The sequence below is a fragment of the Jatropha curcas genome, chromosome 5, assembly GCF_041381405.1.
Source record: "Jatropha curcas cultivar XTBG-Jc1 chromosome 5, XTBG_Jcur_1.0, whole genome shotgun sequence".
Taxonomy (NCBI): Eukaryota; Viridiplantae; Streptophyta; class Magnoliopsida; order Malpighiales; family Euphorbiaceae; genus Jatropha; species Jatropha curcas.
In genome coordinates this window covers 12143134-12167504 of record NC_143155.1, presented here as the reverse complement: position 1 = coordinate 12167504, position 24371 = coordinate 12143134, and the positions used below count along the sequence as shown (strand labels likewise).

The 24371-nt window shown below is 35.0% G+C and overlaps 3 protein-coding genes and 1 non-coding gene across 4 annotated transcripts; 2 read left to right on the top strand and 2 right to left on the bottom strand.

Annotated features, from left to right (window-relative positions):
• Window positions 1-456: 456 nt before the first annotated feature.
• LOC105628914 (uncharacterized) lies at window positions 457-2118 on the bottom strand. Its single transcript, XM_089721303.1, has one exon. It carries the CDS (start codon window positions 2116-2118, stop codon window positions 457-459), a length of 1662 nt encoding a protein of 553 aa, XP_089577429.1.
• Window positions 1625-1731, top strand: LOC149496227 (small nucleolar RNA R71). Its single transcript, XR_016321063.1, has one exon. It is a non-coding gene; the product is annotated as a small nucleolar RNA R71 (small nucleolar RNA).
• Window positions 2119-4697: 2579 nt separating the features above from the next.
• LOC149496226 (uncharacterized) lies at window positions 4698-7289 on the top strand. Its single transcript, XM_089721302.1, has 5 exons — window positions 4698-4882; window positions 4946-5930; window positions 6032-6350; window positions 6614-6954; window positions 7086-7289. The coding sequence occupies exons 1-5, from the start codon at window positions 4698-4700 to the stop codon at window positions 7287-7289; spliced, it is 2034 nt and encodes a 677-aa protein (XP_089577428.1).
• Window positions 7290-19477: 12188 nt separating this feature from the next.
• On the bottom strand, window positions 19478-23296 carry LOC105628911 (uncharacterized). The gene is made up of 4 exons (XM_012210396.4): window positions 23103-23296; window positions 21177-21341; window positions 20316-20380; window positions 19478-19973 (listed from the first exon to the last, which is right to left on the bottom strand). The coding sequence occupies exons 2-4, from the start codon at window positions 21319-21321 to the stop codon at window positions 19905-19907; spliced, it is 279 nt and encodes a 92-aa protein (XP_012065786.1). The 5' UTR covers window positions 21322-21341; window positions 23103-23296; the 3' UTR covers window positions 19478-19904.
• Between the last annotated feature and the right edge of the window lie 1075 nt (window positions 23297-24371).

Genomic DNA, 24371 nt, shown 5'->3' with positions numbered 1-24371 from the left:
TTACCTTCATCCATAGGATATTTCATGGTTTTATCTATATGAAATTCAATGATATCATCACATATCCTAAGGATTAATTTTCCTTTTGAAACATAAATTAATGCCCTCCCTGTGTTCATGAATGGTCTTCCTAAAATAAGAGGACAATTCTCATCATAAGCAAAATCAAGTATGACAAAATCAGTTGGAAAAATAAATTTGTCAACTTTAACAAGTACATCTTCAATAATGCTATAAGGTCTTTTAATAGATTGGTCAGCAAGTTGTAAAACCATATTAGTACGTTTTACTTCATCTTCTAAACCTAATTTCTTAAAAAGAGATAATGGCATCAAGTTAATACTTGCTTCTAAGTCACAAAGGTATCTAGGGAATTCTACTTTACCTAACTTACATGGTATGGTAAAGCTTCCTAGATCCTTAAGTTTAGTAGGTAATTTACTTGAGATTATGGAACTACAATCTTCGGTCAAGGTAACTGTTGACACATGCATCTTCCCAACTATATTTCTTTGAGATCAAATCTTTAAGAAACTTCCTGTAGTTTGGAATTTGTGTAATAGCTTCCATGAATGACATGTTAATATGCAAATGTTTCAATTTATCAATAAAGTTTAAGAATTGCTTATCTGTGTCTTGCTTCTTTATCCTTTGCGGAAAAGGTGGACTAGGTTGATAAGCTTTAACGTTATCTTTTTCCTTTTCCTTTTCTTTTGATCCTGCAACATTTACTTCATTGCTCGGTTCACAAACCAGCTCAATAGTTTCATTATTCAAGATATTAGCATCAATACCCGAGGGAACTATTTTATCAACTACCTTTCCACATCTTAGAATAATAGCACTTACATTTTCCCTAGGATTCTTTTTTGTATTACTTGGAAGGTTTCCTACTCCACGTGAGGAAATAGCATTGGCAAGCTGCCCTACTTGTACTTTCAAGTTATGTATAGATGAAGAATGGTTTTTGAATAGTTTGTCAAACTTAGACTCTAACCATTTAAAACTATCATCTTGACTGCTCATTTTCTGATTGATTCCATCTAAGAATTTATCAATTTTACTGGTCAATTGTCCTATTTTATCTTGAGATTGATTAACTTGATTTCCCCTATCTTGATTATCATGGTTTCTCCAAAAAGTATTAGGAAAATTACGATGTTCAGCATTATAATTATTCGAGTATGGTCTGCAAACTTGTCCTTGAACATAGTTCACTTGTTCCTCCATAATCGGATGATTATAATTACACTCTTTCGATATATGCCCATTTTGACCATAATTTTCACAAACAAGAGATGTTGACTTACTCACATTCAAGTTATCAATTTTATATGCTAAAGCAGAAATTTGTGCTTGCATCATAGTTAAGGGATCTAACTCATGTACTTTCTTAACTGAATCTTTTGAAGAAGAAGGAGATGAATCATGATTAACATTGGAACGACTTACCTGAGTCCTTTTGGTTGGCCATATGCTGTTGTTGTCAGCCATTTCCTCCAATAACTCAATTGCATCATCAGTAGTCTTCTTCAGTAATGATCCTCCTGCCATAGCATCTATAGTTCCTCTTGTAGAAGGAGTAACCCCATTGTAGAAGGTTTGAATCAATATATTTTGGGGAAGGCCATTTTGTGGGCAAACTCGTTGAAGTTCTTTATAGCAATCCCATGCCTCATATAGGGATTCATTTTCATGTTGGGTGAATGAGGTTATTTCTTTGATAAGCCTAGCAGCCTTTGCTAATGGGAAGTCTTTAGATAAGAAAGCTTGGGCTAGTTGTTCCCAAGTAGTGATAGAATTTGGTGGCAACAAATTCAACCAAGCCTTCGCTTTATCCTTCAAAGTAAAAGGAAAAAGGAGTAGCTTGATTGCATCTGCTGGCATTGAATTCATTTTAAATGTATCACATATCTCAAGAAAACTGGCTATGTGAGAGTTTGGATCCTCATTTGGTAATCTGTAAAATTGAACACTATTTTGGATCATTTGTAATAAAGTGGGTTTAATCTCAAATTGGTTAGCATTTACCGGTGGACGTACTACTCCTTTTTGTGAACCATTTAGGCTTGGAGTAACGTAATCCATCAACCTCTGTGGTGGATTTCCCTTAGCCATGATTCTTAAATTTCTTCTTTTCTTTTTCTTTTTCTATCTTGAAAGAAACTGTTCAATCTCAAGCTGATAATCCTCTAATTCACTGTTTGAAGATCTAGTACTTGGCATATAAGTTATTTAATTATGTGCTCCTGCAAAATTTTGAATCAGAAGTAAGTTGGTATCTAAATAAAATAAAATAAAATAAAATAAAATAGGCTGTAAATCACACATAAGAATGTTTCGTTAAATGACAAAACACCGTTCCCTGGCAACGGCGCCAAAAACTTGTTGCGTCTCTTTGATTACCCGCAAGTATATGGATCACAACGTAGTAATAAAAAGATCGATCCCACGAGGAACAGGTTATGTCCACTTTACTACTTATCCTTAACACTTATGTTTACAGCAATAGTAATTTGAAATGATTAAACTACAATCGTAGTTAATTTATAATTAAATGTTACTTAATTCTTTAGATAAATATGTAGTAGAATACTTAGAAAAATTGATTATGCACTGGATTTTCTTTTTCTATAGCAAAACATGTAACATACAATAAAGGATTCTTTAATCGCCTACGATAAGCTATAATTCAACCTCTCGGTGTAGAATTACTCTATTTATTATATGTATCTCTACTTATGATAAATATCTTACTTTGTCAAATATTAAACTTATTTCTTATTCTTTGATTATTTTAATAAGACAGATTTAACTTTGACAAAACAAGTTAAAGGTGCATATGCAAATCCAACTAAATGAACTTTATCCCTTTGATCTTTACTAAATTATTTCTTTCTGAGAATATAATTAAGTAAACTTGATTAAACAAAAATCAAAAGATAACTTAAAGAACTCTTATTGAATGAAACATATTGATATTGTTGCTTTGCATAGAAAAGTAATGAAGAAAAACATACAACAAGTCTTTAATAAAACAAGAGAAAGATAGAAGTAATCAAACTCAAGCCTCCGGAGGGCGCACACCTCGAGGAACTTCTTGATGTTCTTTGCACAAAAAATAATAAGTGACTCTCGTCAACTTATTTCTAAGTACTACTTTTCTTTTCTATTACAATCTAATACTAGTTTTTCTTCTATCTTATTTTCTCTTTTTCTGAGTTTTTCTAAATGTCTTCTTCCTTCATTTGGATTGCAATTTATAAAAGAGGAGGATGATGTTGGTTGTGATGGTGATTGGTTAGCCAAAAGGTGCTTCAGATGACTCCTCTTGGGAAAAGTCCCGACCTATGCATGGGAGGACATGATTTTCTGGTGAAAGGGTAGTAGTTGACATCTCCTAGAAACACGACTCGCGCTCGCGAGTTTAAGTGTCGCGCTCGCGATCGTTGCTTATAAAGTCTCTGCCTCTTCTGGAGTGCTTTTCGCACTCGCGCATTTGAATGTCACACTCACGAATTCTGTTTGATGCCTTCTGAGCTTTCTATTACATAGATTGCGCTCGCGCATTTCAGGTTCGCACTCACGAATTCTTCTTTCCTTCTATACAGCGCGGCTTCACTCGCGTCGCGAATTTTGCTAGGTAGGATTTCTCTTTGCCATACTTAGTCAACTTTTGTTCCTTTTTCTTTATAAAAGCTAGCCTTTGCAGTCCTTTGCTCAAATGCATTCATAAAACAACTTTAAAACAAAAACAACACAATAAAATGTAAACTGTATAAAAATAAACACGCAATCATGCAATTCATGCAATTATAACATAACAAATTTGCCCGCTTTGCGAGGCTATCACTAGTCTAGTTAGGATTTATCACTATAAATAGACAGCACTAGTAGTATTGTAAATCATCTTATTTTTTTCTCATAATTTTAATTCAAAGGTTATAAACCTAATTACTGATTACCGTTCCACCTACAATCAACCCTATTCTAGCTTACTTGTTGAAAACTGACAGCCCTACATCTTTCCCCTGCGTCAATTGTTATCAGAGCCCAAAAACAGATCCTAGGATTCTTTGTTTGTCTAAATTAAACCATGATCGGAAGAGGCAGAGGCAATCAGCCCCAACAAGAAGAAATAGCTGAGATACGGCGAATGATTGAGGATTTGACCCGCACTATACAAGCCTCGCAGCGTCCGGAACCCATGGAAGCCCGAATGGAGACTTCGGAAGGCAACCACCAAAACCTTGATTTTCAAGAAGCTTTTGAGAGTGAAGAGGAAGTCGAGGATGTAAACCCCTTTCATGAAGCTGGACCTGCAAACCCAACAGCACGAGGCAGTTTGGAAGAGCATTTACTTCATGCTATTGGTTTAAATAGTGGAGTTAAAATTGAAGTTGCTGATTTTCATGGGAAGTCGCATGCCGAAGACTATTTAGATTGGGAAACTAGTTTAGAAAATTATTTTGAATGTAAACCAATGGTTGAAACTCGAAAGTGCTTTTTGTAAAGCTTAAATTGAAGAGTACTGCACTTCAATGGTGGAAGAGAGTTGAGGAGCAGGGCGCACGAGAAGGAAAGCTTAAAAAATCAGCACTTGGGAGCACATGAAATCTAAGCTAAGGAAGTAATTTTTACCAGTTGATTACACAATGGAACTATATGAAAGGTTCCACTGCTAGAAACAAAATGGTATGTCTGTTGAAGAGTACACTACAGAATTTAATAATTTGTCCATTCGAGTTGGAATATCTGAAAGTAATGAACAAATTACCTCTTGCTACCTTACTGGTTTGAATCAGTCCCTTAGAGATGAAAAGGGCATAGTCCGATTACACAATCTTGAAGATGCTCGCCAATATGCCTTAGCAGCTGAAAAGTGAGTTTCTCGTTACGGTGCTAGAAGGCCCATAAACAGAAGCAATTGGCAAAACAATATCAGAGCTACAAGAGAGATTCGAACAACTCAACGAAGCGGAAAAGAGGCTGCCGCTACTAATAAATACAACGAAGAGACAACCCATGTTGATGGGAATGATAAAGGGAAAGCTATAGTACCTTATAGTGGACAAAACAATTCTGGTTCGTCTACAAGGAGAGGCAACAATTCTCCAGTTCATTGTTTTACTTGTGGAGAAAAGGGACATACTTCATTCATCTGTCCACAAAGGAAGGTAAATTTAGCCGAGTATGATGAAGACCAAGGCCCTATTTTTGATGAATATGATGAGGAAGTAGAAGAAATTGATGTTCACCCAGCTCAAGATGAGTCTTTAGTTGTTCGAACAATCATGACAGCCATGAACAAAGAAGGAGAAGAAGATTGGAGGAGGCGTAGCATTTTTTGTACACGTGTTATTTGTGAAGGCAAAGTGTGTAATTTAGTCATTGATGGAGGAAGTATGGAAAATATAATATCAAAGGAGGCCGTAGATAAATTAAAGCTTCCTACAACAAAACATCTTCATCCATACAAAGTAGGTTTGTTGAAGAAAGGGTATGAGATACCAGTAACATCTCAATGCTTAGTGCAATTCACAATAGAAGATGATTTGGTAGATGAAGCACTATGTGATGTAGTACCAATGGATGTTGGGCATATTCTAGAGGGACGACCTTGGTTGTATGATCATGACATGGACCATAAGACAAGGCCTGATACTTATTCATTCTACAAGGATAATAAGAAGTACACTTTGCATCCTCTCAAGGATGAAACAAGGCAAATAGCAAATAAAGGAACTGCAACTAGTACATTAAATGGGCTTGTAAGTGTTAAAGAATTTGCAGCAACGCATAGCGAGGTGGGAGTCATGTATGCCTTAGTAAGCAAACTGATAGAAGCTGACCAAGTTGAAAAATCAATTGAATATTCCTTTGAAATTCAACGATTATTGCAAGAATTCAAGGAGTTGATTAGTGAAGATGTACCGAAAAGCTTGCCACAGTTAAGAAGCATCCAACATGCTATTGATTACCAGGAGCAGCTTTACCAAATCTGCCTGCATACCAAATGCCTCCTTTACAGCGGGCTGAAATAGAAAGACATGTTAAGGAATTATTAGAAAAAGGTCTGGTGCGTGAAAGTAAAAGTCCATGTGCCTGCCCAGCCTTATTAACTCTAAAGAAAGACGGTTCTTGGAGAATGTGTGTGGATAGTCGTGCTATAAACAAAATTACAATCAAATATCGCTTCCCAATACCAAGATTGGAGGATATGCTTGATCAACTAGCGGGATCTAAAGTGTTTTCCAAAATTGACTTGAAAAGTGGATATCACCAAATTAGAATGAGACATGGTGATGAATGGAAAACAGCTTTTAAGACAATGATGGGTTATTTGAATGGTTAGTAATGCCATTTGGCATTTCTAATGCACCAAGCACATTCATGAGAGTCATGACAGATGTACTCAAACCTTTCTTGAATTCTTTCGTTGTGGTATATTTCGATGACACTTTGATTTATAGTCGCACTAGGGAAGATCATTTAAAACAGTTGCGACAAGTGATAGAAGTACTTCGTCAAGAGCAACTTCACATAAACCTGAAAAAATGCAGTTTCATGTAACCAGAAGTGGTATTCCTGGGATACATTATGTCTGTTGAAGGATTAAAACCAAATCTAGAAAAGGTTCGTGCAATTACCGAATGGCCAGCACTGCAATCCATCAAAGAAGTTAGAAGCTTTCATGGTTTGGCCTCTTTCTATAGGAAATTTATCCAAAATTTTAGTTCAATTATAAGTACTATAATTGAATCTGTGAAAGAAGAAAAGTTTGAGTGGACAAATTCTACACAAAAGGCATTTGAAAGAATCAAGTTTTTGATGACTAGAACACCTGTTCTTGCACTTTCAGATTTTGAGAATTATTTATTGTCAAATGTGATGCTTCACATGAAGGGATTGGAGCTGTTCTTAGCCAAGAGGGCAGACCTCTTGAGTTTTTTAGTGAGAAGTTGTCTGAAGCTAAGAAGTGTTACTCAACTTACGATCTAAAGTTCTATGCCTTAGTACGAGCTATTCGACATTGGCAACATTACTTAGCTTATCGTGAGTTTGTGGTTTTTTCTGATCATTAGGCCTTGAGAAGATCCCTAATTTTGTCAATTTTGAGCACTCAAATTACTGGTGAAGAACTAAAAAACCAATATGATTCAGATTCATGCTTTGGCAAGATAAAGCGTGATTCGCTGCATTCTTCAGAAGCTGAAAGTCTGCCATACCGATTGCAAGATAGTTATTATTCAAAGGGAATAAGTTATGCATTCCTGAAGGATCTTTAAGGTTTACTGGTTGGAGCCAAGTCTTTTTCAAACCCGGGGAGAATGATGCAGGAGCAATCCTAGTCCTAATTGGATTCTGACAGTGGTTTTTCGCAAGTATACAAAATCGTAGCAAGTAATATAAAGTAAGTAGAGTATCGTCTCCTCAGGAATTGTATATCAAGTACCACAATTGTGTTAACCTATTATTATTTAAACGGCAATAACAGAGATTTATTGTAAGAAAAGTAAATTCTAAAAATAAAACAGAAATAAATCAAGCAACAATATTCAGATGAAAAGAAATCAAGGATTTTGATTTCACTTAACTCTATCCAATTTATTTTATTAGTTTGTTAATCAATTTTAATTGTTAAAGTAGGGGAAACAACCCTAAAATCACTAACAAGCTCTCCCGATGTATTGTTAGCTATTCTAACCCGGTCTAATTACCTATCTTCCAATAACGCAATCAAACATGAATTAAATCAATAAGTTTTGTGGTTTGTTTTGTGAATTCATAACTTAAGGTCATTAACTTATGAAAACCCTCCATGAGTCAACCATATAGCTTCCGCATCAAGTTATTATTCTCATGTAATTTATTACCTTATTCATATCAAAAACCCTTCTCCCGATAATGATTAATAAAATAAATCAATCCAAGAGAAAAACTCTGCCTGGAAGCATTAAGTGCAATAATAAATTATACTTTGAACAAAGAAAAACAAATCTAATATTATAAATTGGAAAAGAATTTAAGCTACATCAAATCCCTAGTATGAGGATTTAGTTCGACCTAGTAATTAAATAAAACTCAATAATACTTGAATAAAATTTCATAATTAATATGAATTATGAAAAGTAAAACAAGATTAAGAGTTTAGAAATAAAAACTAGGCAGCAGATATGTGGACGGCTTCCTTGAATCTTTGCACGAATCTTGAATGCTTGAAGTCTTTGAGAGAGAGAGAGAACTATGTAGAAAATAATAGAACAAGAGATAGATCTACAATGAATGGTTCTTCTCTTTATATAGACCTCCTAGAAGAAAATCCGACTCCATTTAGGAAATAGAATCCTTATTAAGTACGAAATCTTTTTTTTGGAGATCACAAATTGTTTAGGCTTGGATTTCTTCTCAATTAGGACTCTTCCATTTTCCTAGATAGGTTTAGATCTTGATTTGCATGTCAGGAAAATATCTGAGGTGGGCCCATGTAAGTTATAGAGACTGGCTGGCATTTTTAATTCAAGACAGCATTAACTTTGTAGCACGGCGTGCTTCATAGCACAGCTTGGACGTGCTAAAGTCTGAGTTCTATGAATGATTTAGCACGAGCCATGCTTTGCAACACGTCCAGAGAAGTATTTGTGGCACGGGCGTGCTAGAGTCTAAGTCTCCACTTGATTTTCCTTAAGTTTAGCACGGGCGTGCTAATGTGCACGAGCTGGGCATGCCAGAGCCAGAGTGTTTTGCTTGATAATGCTTTTTTCTATGCCAAAACCCTGCAAATTTATTTAACATCAAGTGGATTATGATTCAAGGAAGCTTTTGAACAAAAATATAAATAAAACGAAGTAAAAATTAGTTAAAGTAATTAAAATTACTAAAATTCCAAATAAAAACTATATTAAAAATACTATAAAAATGACACCTATCAGATTCGTAGCACAACTAGGATTTTATTTAATTTACTATTTTATTTCAGATTTGCATTAGTTTTCCGTTTCCTCATTTAATTAGGATTTACTATTTTATCATTGAATAGAAAGTAGAATTTTAATTCTTTCTTTAATTAGAATTCCTAATCTAGTTACGATTTATCATTATAAATAGACAGCACTAGTAGTATTGTAAATCATCTTATTTTTTCTCATAATTTTAATTCAAAGGTTATAAACCTAATTAATGATTACTGTTCCACGATTAACTCTATTCTAGCTTACTTGTTGAAAACTGAAACCCCTGCATCTGTCCCATGCGTCACCTCTCCTTTGGATCACCTGTTGTCATGGACTTTGTTCCACATTCAAAATTAAGAACATGCACAGATACACTAAAGAATGATGTTGACAATAAAGGATCTGGTAAGGAGGCCTTAGAGATTGAGACAGATAAACGGAGGGATAATCACCATTCTTTCTATGTTCTCTTGATGCCTCACAGTCTACTGATATTCAAAGATAATGCCTATTCAGGTGGGTGCCTACCTAGGTCGCATAAAAGAAATCCCACCCAGTTGCCTTTTAGTTACGCACGCACACATATATTTAAATGCACTCGAATTGATTTTGTTACTCTGAGGTTTCTAGAATACCTGCACGGTATAAAAGATAGCGAAGTGCATTAATATGATGAGGTAATGTGATTGCATTTGACAAGATAAAGAGGCATGTTCCTGAATGGGTTCATGCAGGTTCTGTTCTCACATTTCTTTTTCCTTTTTTCCCTTTTCTCAGGCCATCAATGATGCAGACTCTTTGCTACGTAATAAATTTGTGCCAGAATCTGAGAAAGGTGATGGAGGTCCATCTAGCCTAGCCTTACAAGCTGTCCTAGACATGGGCCTTGATCTTGACTCCATTAGTGAAGTTGATGAAGACACTCCAAGTGAAGATGGGTTTAGTGAGAGTGACATGTTCAACCTGAAGCTACAGCTCCTTTTGGGGCCATTTGGGGTCCTTCAGACCATCATCTTTGAAGACAACAATCAAAGACCACTTGATTGATCATTGACTATGAATTTCAGCCCATTTGTGTCCAGCTATGCTCAAACCCCACCATTTGTGCCCATACTTAGCACAAGCTGTCTTCAACCCCACCATTTGTGCCCATAATTAGCACTAGCTGTCTTCAAACCCCACCATTTATGCCCATACTTAGCACAAACTGTCTTCAACCCCACCATTTGTGCCCATACTTAGCAAAAGCTGTCTTCAACCCCACCATTTGTGCCCATAACTAGCATTAGCTGTCTTCAACCCTACCACTTGTGCCCATAATTTGGTGCCCTTTGAAATTATGTTTCTTTAATTAGTTTATGGCTGTTGGTGTGATGGCCATTATGTTAGTTTATGGTTGTTGGTGTTATGGCCATTATTGTTTCTTTAATTAGTTTAATGGCTATTAGTGTGATGGCCATTGTGTCTCTTGTTTCCCTATTTAAAGGGGCTCTTGTGTACTTTGAAAGAACAGAATTTTTGAAGAACAAGAAGGTGTTAATCACATTTGGGTTTTATTAGTTTCCAAAAACTATTGGGTTTTGTTTGTTTCCAAAAACAATCATCTTGGGTTTTATTAGTTTCCAAAAACTATTGGGTTTTGTTGTTTCCAACAACAATCATCTATCTTTGTCATCTTAGCCTTCTCCATCAAAACCTTAACTTTTCCACCACGCCATCAGTTGGTATCAGAGCCAACAATCTTAACCTTCTTTCCATTTCATTTGTTTTCATAGTTATGCTTAATAACCAACAAGCATCTCTTAACAAAGACAAACAAGTCATGTCAGAAGATCAAGATCTTCCCTCAGCGATTGAGAAAATGAGGTTGGAAATGGAAATTCTTAAGGCCAAGAATGAAGCCTTAGAAACACTCATCCAAAATACTCCCCCAAATACTCGAAATCCTCATGAAGAGGAACTGATTAATGAAGATTTTAATGGAGAGGACCGGCACCTTGTGTTGGGACGTGGAGGTTTTAGCGAAAGAGGGAGAGGACGGTTTCATGGAGGACTTGGCCAAGGAGGTAGGCGATTGCCACCACCCATCTGTGTTGAAAGACAAGAAGAATCTTTCAACTATAAAATCAAATTACTTGAATTTCACGGTAAGATCGATGCTGATGCCTATCTTGAATGGATATACTCAATGGAGAGATCCTTTGAACTGAGGGAGGTGTCCGAAGACAAAAGAATGAAACTTGCCGCTATGAGGTTGAAGGGATATGCTGCCCTTTGGTGGGATAATTTGCAAAGGCGAAGAACGAGGGAAGGGAGGCCTCAAATTACTCAATGGGATAGGATGAAAGAAGAGATGGATGCGGTGTTCTTACCACCCCATTATAGACAAAAAATGATTGAGAAAATGTTGAGCCTCAAACAAGATACTAAAATCGTGGAACAATACACCATGGAATTTGAGGAATTCTTATTGAAGTGTGAGGTCGAGGAGACCGAGGAGCTGATCATGGGGCGTTTTCTCCAAGGCTTGCGTTTTGACATCCAAGACATGGTAAGCTTCTACCCTTATGAATCTCTTATTGAATTGAAGAGATTAGCATTGAGAAGTGAGACAAGTTTGAAGCATTCACACCAAAACAAAACCAATACCAAACCTTTTAACTACAAACCGAGCTCTAATAGCCCTCATTCTACCCCTATCAAGACCACGTACACACCCTCACCAAAATCCCCTCTTCACAACACTTCCAGCACACCAAGAAATACCCAATCTGTCCCACCGTCCAAAAGTACTCAAAGAATGCTTTGAAATGTTTCAAATGCCAAGGGTATGGACACTTCCAATCTGAATGTCCTTCAAGGAAAGTAATGACCCTTAGAGAGATAGAGGAGATTGAGGAAGAAATATGCCATGCTAATTCTCTTATGGTAAATAATGAATTGGATGTTGATGAGGGTGAAACCCTTGTTTGTGATGCAATGGAAGATGGGGAGTGTTTTAGTAATGATGCGTATTCTGAGTATTGAAAATAATGAGGATTAGAGGAGAAAATCCCTTTTTCACACTAGATGTTTAGCAAAGAACAAATTATGTGAAGTTATTATTGATAGTGGTGCATGTGAGAATGTTGTATCCAATGAGATGGTTGCAAAGTTGGGACTGAAAACCGAGCCAATCGACACTCCTTACACATTGGCATGGTTGAATTCTGAGCATGGAATTAAGGTCACTAAAAAGTGTCTAGTCCCTTTTACAATTGGGCAACACGTGGATGAAGTGAGCTGCCATGTTATCCTAATGACAACTTGTCACTTGCTTCTTGGAAGGCCTTGGTTGTATGATAAAGATGTGCAACACCAAGGAAAAGCCAATACTTATACCTTTTTCCATTAGGGTAACACCATCTTGCTCACACCGTTATTACCCAAGAAGCGAAAGAAGAAAAGAGAAGTTGGAATGGTCGGATTATTATCCAATGATGAGAAAAGTGAGATCATGGAAGGCCTGCCTAACTATGTTCCAATGGATGTGGAGGATGAGCCCAAACAGAATCATGTGATTCCGAAAGAGGTACAGTTTCTTATTAGAGAGTTTGAGAGAGTTTTCCCGAACACTTTACCTGTTAGTTTGCCCCCTCTAAGATCCATACAACATGAGATCAGTTTTGTTCCGGGAGCTCAAATTCCTCATAAACACTCCTATAGAATGAGTCCTAAAGAGAGTGATGAATTACAAAAGCAAGTTGATGAATTGTTAAAGAGAGGCTTTATAAGGGAGAGTGTTTCTCCTTGTGTTGTGCCAGCCTTTGTTATTCCTAAGAAAAATGGCAAGTGGAGAATGGTGATAGATTCAAGGGCTATTAACAAGATAACAATCAAGTATAGGTTCCCCATTCCAAGGCTTGATGACATGCTTGATCGATTGCATGGAGCTTCAGTTTTCTCAAGGATTGATCTTGCAAATGGATTCTACCAAATTCGTGTTAGAGAAGGTGATGAATGGAAGACAGCCTTCAAGACCAATGAGGGGCTGTATGAATGGTTGGTAATGCCTATGGGACTCTCCAATTCACCTTCCACCTTTATGCGACTCATGAATGAGGTACTCAAACCTTTTCTTAACAAATTTGTGGTGATATACTTTGATGATATTCTGATCTTTAGTACTAGTTTACATGAGCACTATATGCATTTGAGACTTGTTTTTTAGGTTTTGGACCGTGAATCATTGTATGCTAATATAGAGAAGTGTCATTTTTGTGATAGCACCATTAGTTTTTTAGGGTATGTTGTATCTAAAGATGGTATAAGTATGGATTCTGAAAAGGTCAAGGCTATTGTTGATTGGCCTATTCCAAACAATCTGTTTCAAGTAAGGAGTTTTCATGGGTTTTGTTCTTTTTATAGGAGATTCATTAAAGGTTTTAGTACTATAACAAGTCCTATAACAGACTGCATGAAAAGGAGGGTGTTTAAATGGACACCTCAAGCCACCCTTGCTTTTAACACTTTAAAGAATGCAATGACAAAAGCTCCTGTTTTGGCCTTGCCTAATTTCAATTTACCTTTTGAATTGGAGTGTGATGCTAATGGAGTTGGGATAGGGGCTGTTTTGAGTCAAGAAGGCAAACCTATTGCATTTTTTAGTGAAAAATTGAATGAGTGTAGGAGAAAGTATTATGCCTATGATCTTGAGTTTTATGCCTTGATTCGTGCTCTAAGACATTGGAGTGCATATTTGTTGGCTAACTCTTTCATCTTATTTACTGACCATCAAGCCCTCAAATACATACAAAGTCAAGCTAAGCTAAGTAAGAGACATGCATCTTGGGTTGAATACATGCAATCATTTGATTTTATAGTGAAGTATAAGGATAGTCCAAGCAATAGAGTGGTTGATGCATTGTCTAGGAGATATGAAGTTCTTAGTACCATGCATGCTCATGTAATAGGATTTGAGGATATCAAGACCTTGTATGAGAGTGATAGAGATTTCGGTCAAAATTGGGAGAGAGTTAGGAAAGATGGTGCATTTAGGGACTTCACTATTCATGATAGTTATCTTTTCAAGCTTGATGTTGTTTGTGTTCCTTAAAGCTCTTTAAGGGAAGCAATTCTAAAAGAAGTCCACGGTAGAGGTCTAGCCGGTCACTTTGGAAGAGACAAAACCTATGAATTGGCAAGCAGGAATTTCTATTGGCCAACGATGTGGAAAGAGGTTTCAAGACTTGTTGAGGGTTGTAATACTTGTAAGCAATCCAAGATGACCATACAAGCCAACGGACCATACATGCCTTTGCCGATTCCAAGCTCACCATGGGAAGCTGTAAGTATTGATTTCATTGTTGGCTTACCAAGAACAAGACAAAATCATGACTCCATTATGGTCGTGGTAGATAGGTTCTCAAAAATGGCTCATTTTATTGCTTGTAACAAAACTAATGATGCATCTCATATTCTGAATTTGTACTTTGAAAATGTTGTAAAACTCCATGGAATTCCTAGGAGTATAGTGAGTGATAGGGATGAAAAGTTTTTGAGTCATTTTTGGAGACATTTGTGGGCAAGGTTAGGAACTACCTTGAAGTTTAGTACGGCCTTTCATCCTCAAACAGATGGACAAATAGAAGTAGTCAATCGAAGCTTGGGCAACATTTTGAGAAGTTTGTTAAAGGGAAAAGTGAAGAATTGGGACTCTTTGTTGGCTCATGCTGAATTTGCTTACAACAGTTCGAAGAGTAAGACCACAAATTTTACTCCTTTTGAATTGGTTTATGGAGCTAATTGTAACGCCCCAAAAATTTTCGAATCTTATATGGTATTATTTTCTCGGGTCATGAATGGTGCTACAGAGAGGGGCATAATATTTTATTTAGACCCGAGGTAGATATTGAGTACAATTAACTATGAATGGATAGTGATTTATCGGTCTATGAATAGTACCACCGGTCTGTGAATAGTAATACCAGTCCGGAAATTGATATTATTTTGGTCCGGAAAAATTACTATTTATGTTTTATATTTTATTTAACATTTTTGGAGTATGTATGCATGGTTTTTATGGGTAGAAGTAAGTAAGAAATATTTTTGGAGAAGAGTAGTATCAAAGCAGAAGTAACTAATTTGGTAGTAGTAGATTGAGATTTATGTAATTAAAAATTATGGCATGTATAATTATTACATTTTCGGAGATTTTATCATTTAATTATAACTGAAGCATGTATTTATCAATTATGTTAGTGACGAACTAAAGTATTTATGGTGATTAAATGTCTAAGTAAAGGATTTATGGTATAAAGAATTAAATTATTTATGTTATTAATTAATAGTGTATTTGATATTTCTTTTGCTATAAATGGAAATGTATGTTGAAATTTAATGATTTTATGATTGGAAATGATTTTATGAAAGTTGTTTTTAAGTAAGTTGCCATCGCAACTTTGGTAAGTATGTGAATTATGAGCACCACTGAGTTTTATACTCAGCGCATTGATTTTTGTCACGCGTAGGTTGAAGATCATGGTTGCTACTTGAAGATTAGAAGAGTAGTATCAAAGCAGAAGTGACTAATTTGGTAGTAGTAGATTGAGATTTATGTAATTAAGAATTATGGCATGTATAATTATTACATTTTCAGAGATTTTGTCATTTGAATTATAACTGAAGCATGTATTTATCAATTATGTTGGTGTATATATTTGGAGATAAGCATAAGATTTATTAAATGATTAAATATAAATTATTTTAAGATAGTTGGTATGATTAGTTCATTAAGACTTGATATATATAATGAATGCATTTAATTGATAATCATTAAACTGCTATGGAGGGTTTCTATAGGTATGAAGGTATAGAAGTGTTGTTCTGTTATGATGATTATTTGGAGATGTTGGGAGAGTTTGGAGTTTAATTGGGAGTGTTTTGTATTCACATGTTTGGCGAGTTCAGTTTTTCAAGGGAAACTCTTGCAGTTTTTCTGTCGGACTCTTCCAAATCATTTGCAAAAAAAAAATTATTACTCGCTAAACTTGTGAATACTAAGTCACTTCTAATTCATAATCTGAATTTATGATTTATATGTTAAGTTTAAGACAGTGCCTCCGGCACCGAATGTGGCATCCGCTGTTGGGTCTCTCGGGACTGGGCAGCAGGTGTTACACTAATCCACTTATTCCTCTTGATTTGAACAAAGCACACTCTAGTATTCCCTCTAACCTAAAGGCCGAGGACAGAGTTACTGAAATTGTCAAACTCCATATTAAGGCAAAAGCACATATTGAGAAGAAGAACGAAGTCTACAAGATGCAAGCCAAGCTGAAACCTGTTGTAGAATTCCAAGAAGGTTACTTAGTGTGGATTCACTTGAGGAAGGAACGATTCCCTTCTAAAAGAAAGAATAAACTTATGCCCAAGGCTGAGGGTCCTTACAAAATCATAAAGAAGGTAAATCAGAATGCTTACAAAGTAGAGCTACCCCCGACTTACAAGATTTCTAACACCTTCAATGTAAGTGACTTAGCCAAATACAAGGAAGACACCATGACAACTTCTGACCAAGTTGAAACTTTTCAAGAAGGGGAGAATGATGGAGGTCCATCTAGCCTAGCCTTACAAGCTATCCTAGACATGGGCCTTGGTCTTGACTCCATTAGTGAAGTTGATGAAGACACTCCAAGTGAAGATGGGTTTAGTGAGAGTGACATGTTCAACCTGAAGCTACAGCTCCTTTTGGGGCCATTTGGGGTCCTTCAAACCATCATCTTTGAAGACAACAATCAAAAACCACTTGGTTGATCATTGACTATGAATTTCAGCCCATTTGTGTCTAGCTATGCTCAAACCCCACCATTTGTGCCCATACTTGGCACAAGCTGTCTTCAACCCCACCAGTTGTGCCCATAATTAGCACTAGCTGTCTTCAAACCCCACCATTTGTGCCCATACTTAGCACTAGCTGTCTTCAACCCCACCATTTGTGCCCATACTTAGCAAAAGCTGTCTTCAACCCCACCATTTGTGCCCATAACTAGCATTAGCTGTCTTCAACCCTACCACTTGTGCCCATAATTTGGTGCCCTTTGAAATTATGTTTCTTTAATTAGTTTATGGCTGTTGGTGTGATGGCCATTATGTTAGTTTATGGTTGTTGGTGTTATGGCCATTATTGTTTCTTTAATTAGTTTAATATCTATTAGTGTGATGGCCATTGTGTCTCTTGTTTCCTTATTTAAAGGGGCTCTTGTGTACTTTGAAAGAACAGAATTTTTGAAGAACAAGAAGGTGTTAATCACATTTTGGTTTTATTAGTTTCCAAAAACTATTGGGTTTTGTTTGTTTCCAAAAACAATCATCTTGGGTTTTATGAGTTTTCAAAAACTATTGGATTTTGTTTGTTTCCAAAAACAATCATCTATCTTTGTCATCTTAGCCTTCTCCATCAAAACCTTAGCTTTTCCGCCACGCCATCAAAAGGTGTCGAAATAGTGGGAAGCATATATCACAAGGTCATTCATCGGACAAAGAACAAAGTTTCATTGACATTTCGGCTGGTGTTAAAGGTTCACAAGAATTTATTCAAGTTTTAGCATTTATATGCTATGCGCTTAGTTCTTTTGCTTTTATATCTGGAATTCTCACTTTTCAGTTAAAAAATAGAGAGAAGAAAAAAAAAGGAAATTCCAACTCACAGAGTGTTAGAATTGTGCTTCAGGGAGATAGGGTATGACTTATACAAAGAAAATGCTTGGTAAAGTTGGTGTTTATGCCAATAATGCATAGACCAGGGAGAAATGTGTAAAAGGTGGGAAAGCATATTGAAAATTGGAAAAATGTTATATGCATGAAAGTGAAATTTTGAAAAGAGAGAACACTCGAACACTGGATTTTAGTATTGATATATTTGATTTACTTTTTATAGTAGCATATTCGAATGATATTCTGACATATATGCTAGTAAAAAATATATATAATAATTGAATAAAACATTTGATTAACATCTCAAAAAGTCAGTACTACCATCTATATGATTAGGAATGTCTTTTCACTGGAAAAAGAAAAATGATAAAAAGATCACTTTCAGTACGTGTTTTTGAACCATGATTGTGGAGCAGTTGAGCGGATAGCTAAAGTGCGGACAAAAACAAATGAAAACGATCAATTTTAATTAAGGCTCGATATTTAATTTTTCACTTTGAAAATGGATTGTATGTTTTTTATTTTCATTTTTTTTTTTGGAATAAAGAAAATATTATTGGATATTGTTGATCATTGCTAGATTCGGCTCGAGGAGTTCTCGACTAAAATTATCTTCATAAGATATCCTTGATTAAAATTTCTTTCCGAGAACAATGTTGATCACCAAGCATAGGCTAGATTCTTTCTGGGATTCCATACTTTGGAACTTTAAGTTCATAACGATGTTATGTTTGCTTTTGGTACTCTGGAGAGACAAATCTTGATCTGAGAGACATAAATCCCTTCTTACTAGGTTGTAGCGATTTTTGGTTATCCTTGGCATTTGGTTGTAATCTTAAATTGACTAGAATTCATTCATCTTTAATCATTTCACTAAAATAATATGCATTGATTCTTGACAGCAGGTGAAACGCTGATACAAAATCAAGGCACGATTAACTGACAAAAAATTGCAGATAACACAAATCTACTACCTTGTGATAGTAAAAAGTTTGGTACAACAAGAATCTCAACCAATCAGGAGCAATTCATCAATGATGCTATTAACTCATTTAACAAGGATTATGGACAAGCCAGTTTCTCCAGACAAAGTCTGAATAGCTTTGCTGATAATTTAAAATTCTACAACCAAAAGGTCAAGGATACGTGAACCTCTGAACAAACCTAAAATGGTAATAAACATGAAACAAGAAGTAGTTGTAATAAACATGAAACAAGAAATATACTACCGATTGAAGATCGTGCAAAAACTGAGCAGTGATTTGTAGAAACTAAAACTTGTTCACTAATCATCAGTCTTACCAAGTTAAATTGATAAATTCTCCTTTCAGCACTCGCAGATGTGGAAAAATGGAGTTCGTGGTCCATATTACCGTAAAAATATTGCGCGTAACCAAGTTATTGAGTCCGATGCAAAATGTTCACACAAGGTTATCTGAAAGCTTGACCAGTTTATATCCAAAGACAATGTCATCAGGGCAAATAAAGCATTTCAAGCATCTGTTGAGATTGAGACCATTTCATATCCAAAGACAATTTGTAATACCCGCCGCCCGATCCCTAAAGACCCGACGGTGGATGCCACATTCGGTGCCGGAGGCACCGTCCTAACCTACATATAAATCAAACAAGCATATTATGAATTAGAAGTGACTTAATATAACACCATAATTCACTATTCACTAAATATCTAAATTCTCCAAAAATATTTCTTACTACTTTCTACCCATAAAAATCATGTATACATGCTCCAAAAATGATAAATAAAATATAAAACATAAATAGTAATTTTTCCGGACAAAAAATAATACCGACTTCCGAACCGGTGGTACTATTCACAGAGCGGTAAACTACTATTGAAACACAAGAAAAACGAGGAGTTACACAATTACTAGGGGCCCCACAACTTTTTGAAATTGTTTTTTAAATCTTATACAATTACATCCTTTTAAGTTGAACAAAAAAAAAAAAAAAAAACAAGTGAGATGAGCCCCACTGAATAGTCCAAACTACTTTATTCAACTCTCCAGAAACAGTATTAAGAAATTTATCAGCAAGCAGCAAAACAGACATCACCAAACTAGCTCTAATTCCATTGAAATATCACATTGCTTCAAAATGGCAACGCCAGAATCGCTCAACTTCAGTTAAGAGCAACACAGCGGCAGCTCGACAATCACTCAACTTCAGTTACGAGCAACACAGCGGCAGCTCAACAATCGAGAAAGATTGAACACTTATTCTTGCTCCATTTCTTTATTTAGCAGCTTCAAAAGCTTCAGTTGTTTTAACTTCCGTTGCACACTGAGACACATAGGGCTTGAGCTGAAAGCAAAAGAAGCAAATCATAAACCAAAGAACAGGCAAACAACTTATCATAAACATTTGATACACTACTAAAATGAGAGAGATTGTTTCAAGGGGTGAAATGTGCCCATTTTAGATGTGCATAAAATCAGTGATTTGTATAATGCCCTCCGTCCAGGTGTTCTGAAGTAGGTAAGCAAATGCCAGATGCAAGTCTTCTATGTTTATTGGCACGTTAAATAAATGAATTTCATCAACACTATATTGACACCATCTAAGAAATTTCAGTTAGAACCTTATGCAAATCCTAAACATCCATCCTCTAGAAAAAAGAAAAGAGATGGGGTGGAATAAGAATACCTTGAAGTCGGTCAAATCAGGGATTACATAGTTGGGCAATTTCTCCAGAACAATAACATAACCACCTGCAACAAATAGCAATAGCATTTGAGAATGAATAACACAACAGCCAGCAAGTTATGCTTCATTTCATTTGATATGAATCCCAAGTTCTTTAAAATACCAAATAGATTCAAGTAAGGTGGGTATTTGAATTTGATTAAAATCCATTATTTGGATTGTCAAAATATTTATGGATTTGGAATTGAATGAATACCTGCCGAGTTTAAAGGCTTAAATATAATGGATTTCAAATCACTTAAAAATATGTGTCATTTATCATCTTCTCTACACTTCAAAGTCCTAGATTTCAAATCAAATACATGAATCCAAACACAACATTAGTGCTTTGTTTGGATGCAATAAGTTATGATTGATTTTGGATTTGATCCCAAACTAAATAGTTTGATTTTCATTGGGTATTCAAATTCACATTCAAATAAGGCTTTTCCACATAATTCCGACATTACGGCTTATGACTCAGCCGATTTCGATTTGGGGTGTAGAATAACTAACCTAATACTCATCTAGGATAAAGTAAATGTTGAGTTACAGAATGCTCCAAACAGGCATGTAGGTAGACACACTAGTAATGACATCTTTAAAACCAACCAAAATGACAACCACCTTTGTAATTAACAGAATTCATGATTAGATTCATCTATACTAAATTTTAATGTAATTCAAATACTTACCCAAATAGCTAATTCTAAGAAAAGTATAGAAAAGGCAAATTAAAGTAAAGACAAACTCTTTACAATCGAAAAGCGAGTATTAAAGGTATCTATCATATGGAATTAAAAAAACAAAAAATATTGAAACCTTTCCGAGTGTGAAAACCGGTGGGCTTGCAATTCTTCCCTTTGTAATAATTGCGAGGAGCACGTTTTGATGAGAGAATATCCAAAGATGAAGTTCGCTTTCTCCGCATTGCCCTGGCTAGTCCTTGTATTAGTCCCAAAGGCATTTTCAAGCAAATGAACTAATCTGTGATGTTCAAATGAATTAAGAGATCAAAATTTGCTTAGTATCAAATCATTCAAAGAGATTTAATGCAGTTTGTTATTGTTAAAAAGAGACGCTTACTGGAAATAGAGTTGACATAAGCAATAGAAAATATCAGAGAGGGTTTAGGGTTTTCCGATTTGCAAACTACGAAAGGCATACAAATTAGATTAGTTTGCTCCAAACTCAGTACTCAATAGAACTAGGGTTGGTAGTGGGTCAGGTGTCCATTAAAACTGCCTACCTTGAATCTAAACCCATTTATGAAATAAGGTACCTGAACCCATTTATAACTATATATAGTTGCTTTACCTGAACCCCTCCAGGATCAGATTACCAATACAACACCCATATACTACCAAACCCATATTACCCGTTTAACACAAAACAAACAAAATCCATACAAAACACAAAAACTGGGACCTGAACCCATATAAAAAAGTTTATATAAAATTCAAACTAAATCCATACAACATAGAAACAAACAAATATCTCAATAAAAAAAATTACAACCAAAATCCATTGAAAAAGCACAAAAATAATGATATAGAACACAAGGAATTAAGGGAGGAAAATTGATTCTTCACATAAACATAATGTTTGGAGTTTAGACTCTAATTTCCCAAGATCCAAGTTTGCAAGGCACATCAACAATCAACATCATCTTGAACTGCACACTCAAGGAATTCCTGAGTATGCATTGAAAATCTTATAAAGAAAAAAAAAACAACTGTTTTTTTATGCCCGAGTAAGACTGCAAACTGCCAACCCTTATTAGGCACGGTCCAAAAGTGACTGTTTAGAATTGTGACCCCAATAAAAAAGAACGAAATAAGTGGGTAAGCAACAAAGATATATTTTCACTTTAGGATTTAGAACCCAGAAACACAATTTAACAAATTAAATACATTTTTTTTCCCAAAAAAAAAAAAAAAAAAAGAAGGAAGCATCTCAAGAAATAGACATTACAACCAAAGTAAAGAACATAGAATAATCTGAAAACATAAAGGCTAAAGCAGTAAATAAGGAAAAAAGAAAGTGAGAAACCTCCAGTTTAGTTTAAGATGATTATTGAATCGGTCAATAAATTTCCCTTTGCACCTAATTTATCTATAATTATTACCTCTTTCAATAATAAGCCGTAATAGCAGTGTCATGCCTTATCAAGAACATTCTTTGAGTTATATCGTTTTTATATGTCTATAATTCTCTCTTCCCTTTGCTTCTAATCCTAGTATTCACTGCATCCTTGGAGAAATTTAAATATATATATGAGCTGGTAAGCACCATTAGAAATTTTCCAATGGGGGTACTAAGTCTACCAATTTAATTAATTAAGTAAACAACATATATTTCCTACTGCTAGGAAAGAAACCAAAAATAATTTTAGTTTTGATATGCACTCATTTGTCACTTACACAAAGGGAAAAACAAGGTTAACTACAATTGACAATAATGATTTCATTGTTAACTACAATTGACAATAATGATTTCATTATTTTAATCCCTAGCTTCTGGAATTCTTGCAACAATGTCAAAACAAATCTCTGTTCGAACTTGTGATTCAGTTTCAGGTTTATTATTACAAAATTAGTTAAATTCCCTAAGAAATTCTACAAATCAAACCAAACAATCATATCAAGAACTATTTACACCCACAAAATCAAACCACATATTCGTTCACAGTGAAAAGAAAAGGGGAAAAAAAAATATTCACAGAGCTTCAACAAGTAGCAAAACTACCTGCCCTTGCAACTGCCAGAAAGAGAGCTCGTCGTCTTCAACGAGCTTTTTGTGGAGATGGCTGCTTGTGGAGTTAGATTCGGTCTTTCAATACAAGGAAAGAAGAAGAAAGCGGCGAAACCGTGTGACCTCTTGGCTAGAGTTGGCAGCGGGGCGGATATCCGCAAAAAATAAACTACCCTAATCTGGATCCGTTGTTAATTTAAGTCCCCAAATCCGTAACGAATCTGTCGAGGAATAAATCAATAATACTCAAACCCGTCCAAAGTCCATTTAGAAATACCCACATATTACCCGAATCCGTTAAAATATCCGTTTAATAACAAATTTATTCGATCCATGAAACCTGAAACTGCATGAAACCCATATCCGAACCCAAAATGCAAAAAAAAATAAAATAAAATAAAACTACATTAAAATTCAACTTCAAAATAGAAAAACAACTTACTCTGTAATATTCAAAATAGTATAACAAATTAACCAGTAATATTCTCAATCAATCAACAGTACATAGCAATATTAAAATAGATCAAAAGAATTGAAATTCAAACAAATATCTCAATTCTCAATTAAACAATTTGACAATCAAACATCTATTAAAATTCAATATCCATAATATCAACCACAAACTAAAAACTAATTAAAATATAATAATACTAAACTATAACAAATTATCATAAAAGGAGAACCAAATCAATATAAAACATAATAAAAAGTATGTCAAAAAAAAAATTACTGAATTAAAAAGTACATCAAAACAAAAAAACACTACAACAAACAAATATTTGCGGAAGGCATAGACATATTTGTCTCATTTTTGCTACTATCTTCACAATCTATACTCTCAAATGTGGACATTATATCCTACAAAATAAAATCTATATTTAGATACAATATATTTAAAATATATAACATATTTAAATAGAAAAAGAAAACCAACAACAATGTAATTTAAAACTAAAAGAAAAGGCAATTTAGAATATCAAATCAACTAGTTAGTTAGGCTTAGCTAATTTAAAATTACCTACAGCAAATCTGCAATCAAGTTTAGGGATCATAAACAAGTTTGCAAATTAAGCTAGCAAATTCAAAGTCTAGCAATATGATTAAAACCCTTACATGTTTAAACTATCCAAGTCAGCCCTATATCCTTCTCAAAAAGAAAAATTCAGCCCTATATAACATCACAAAATACTAAAAAAAATCAGCCCTATACAAAATACAAAATATTAAACCTTGTGTATAATCCCCTATGTAATTTTTGTTATT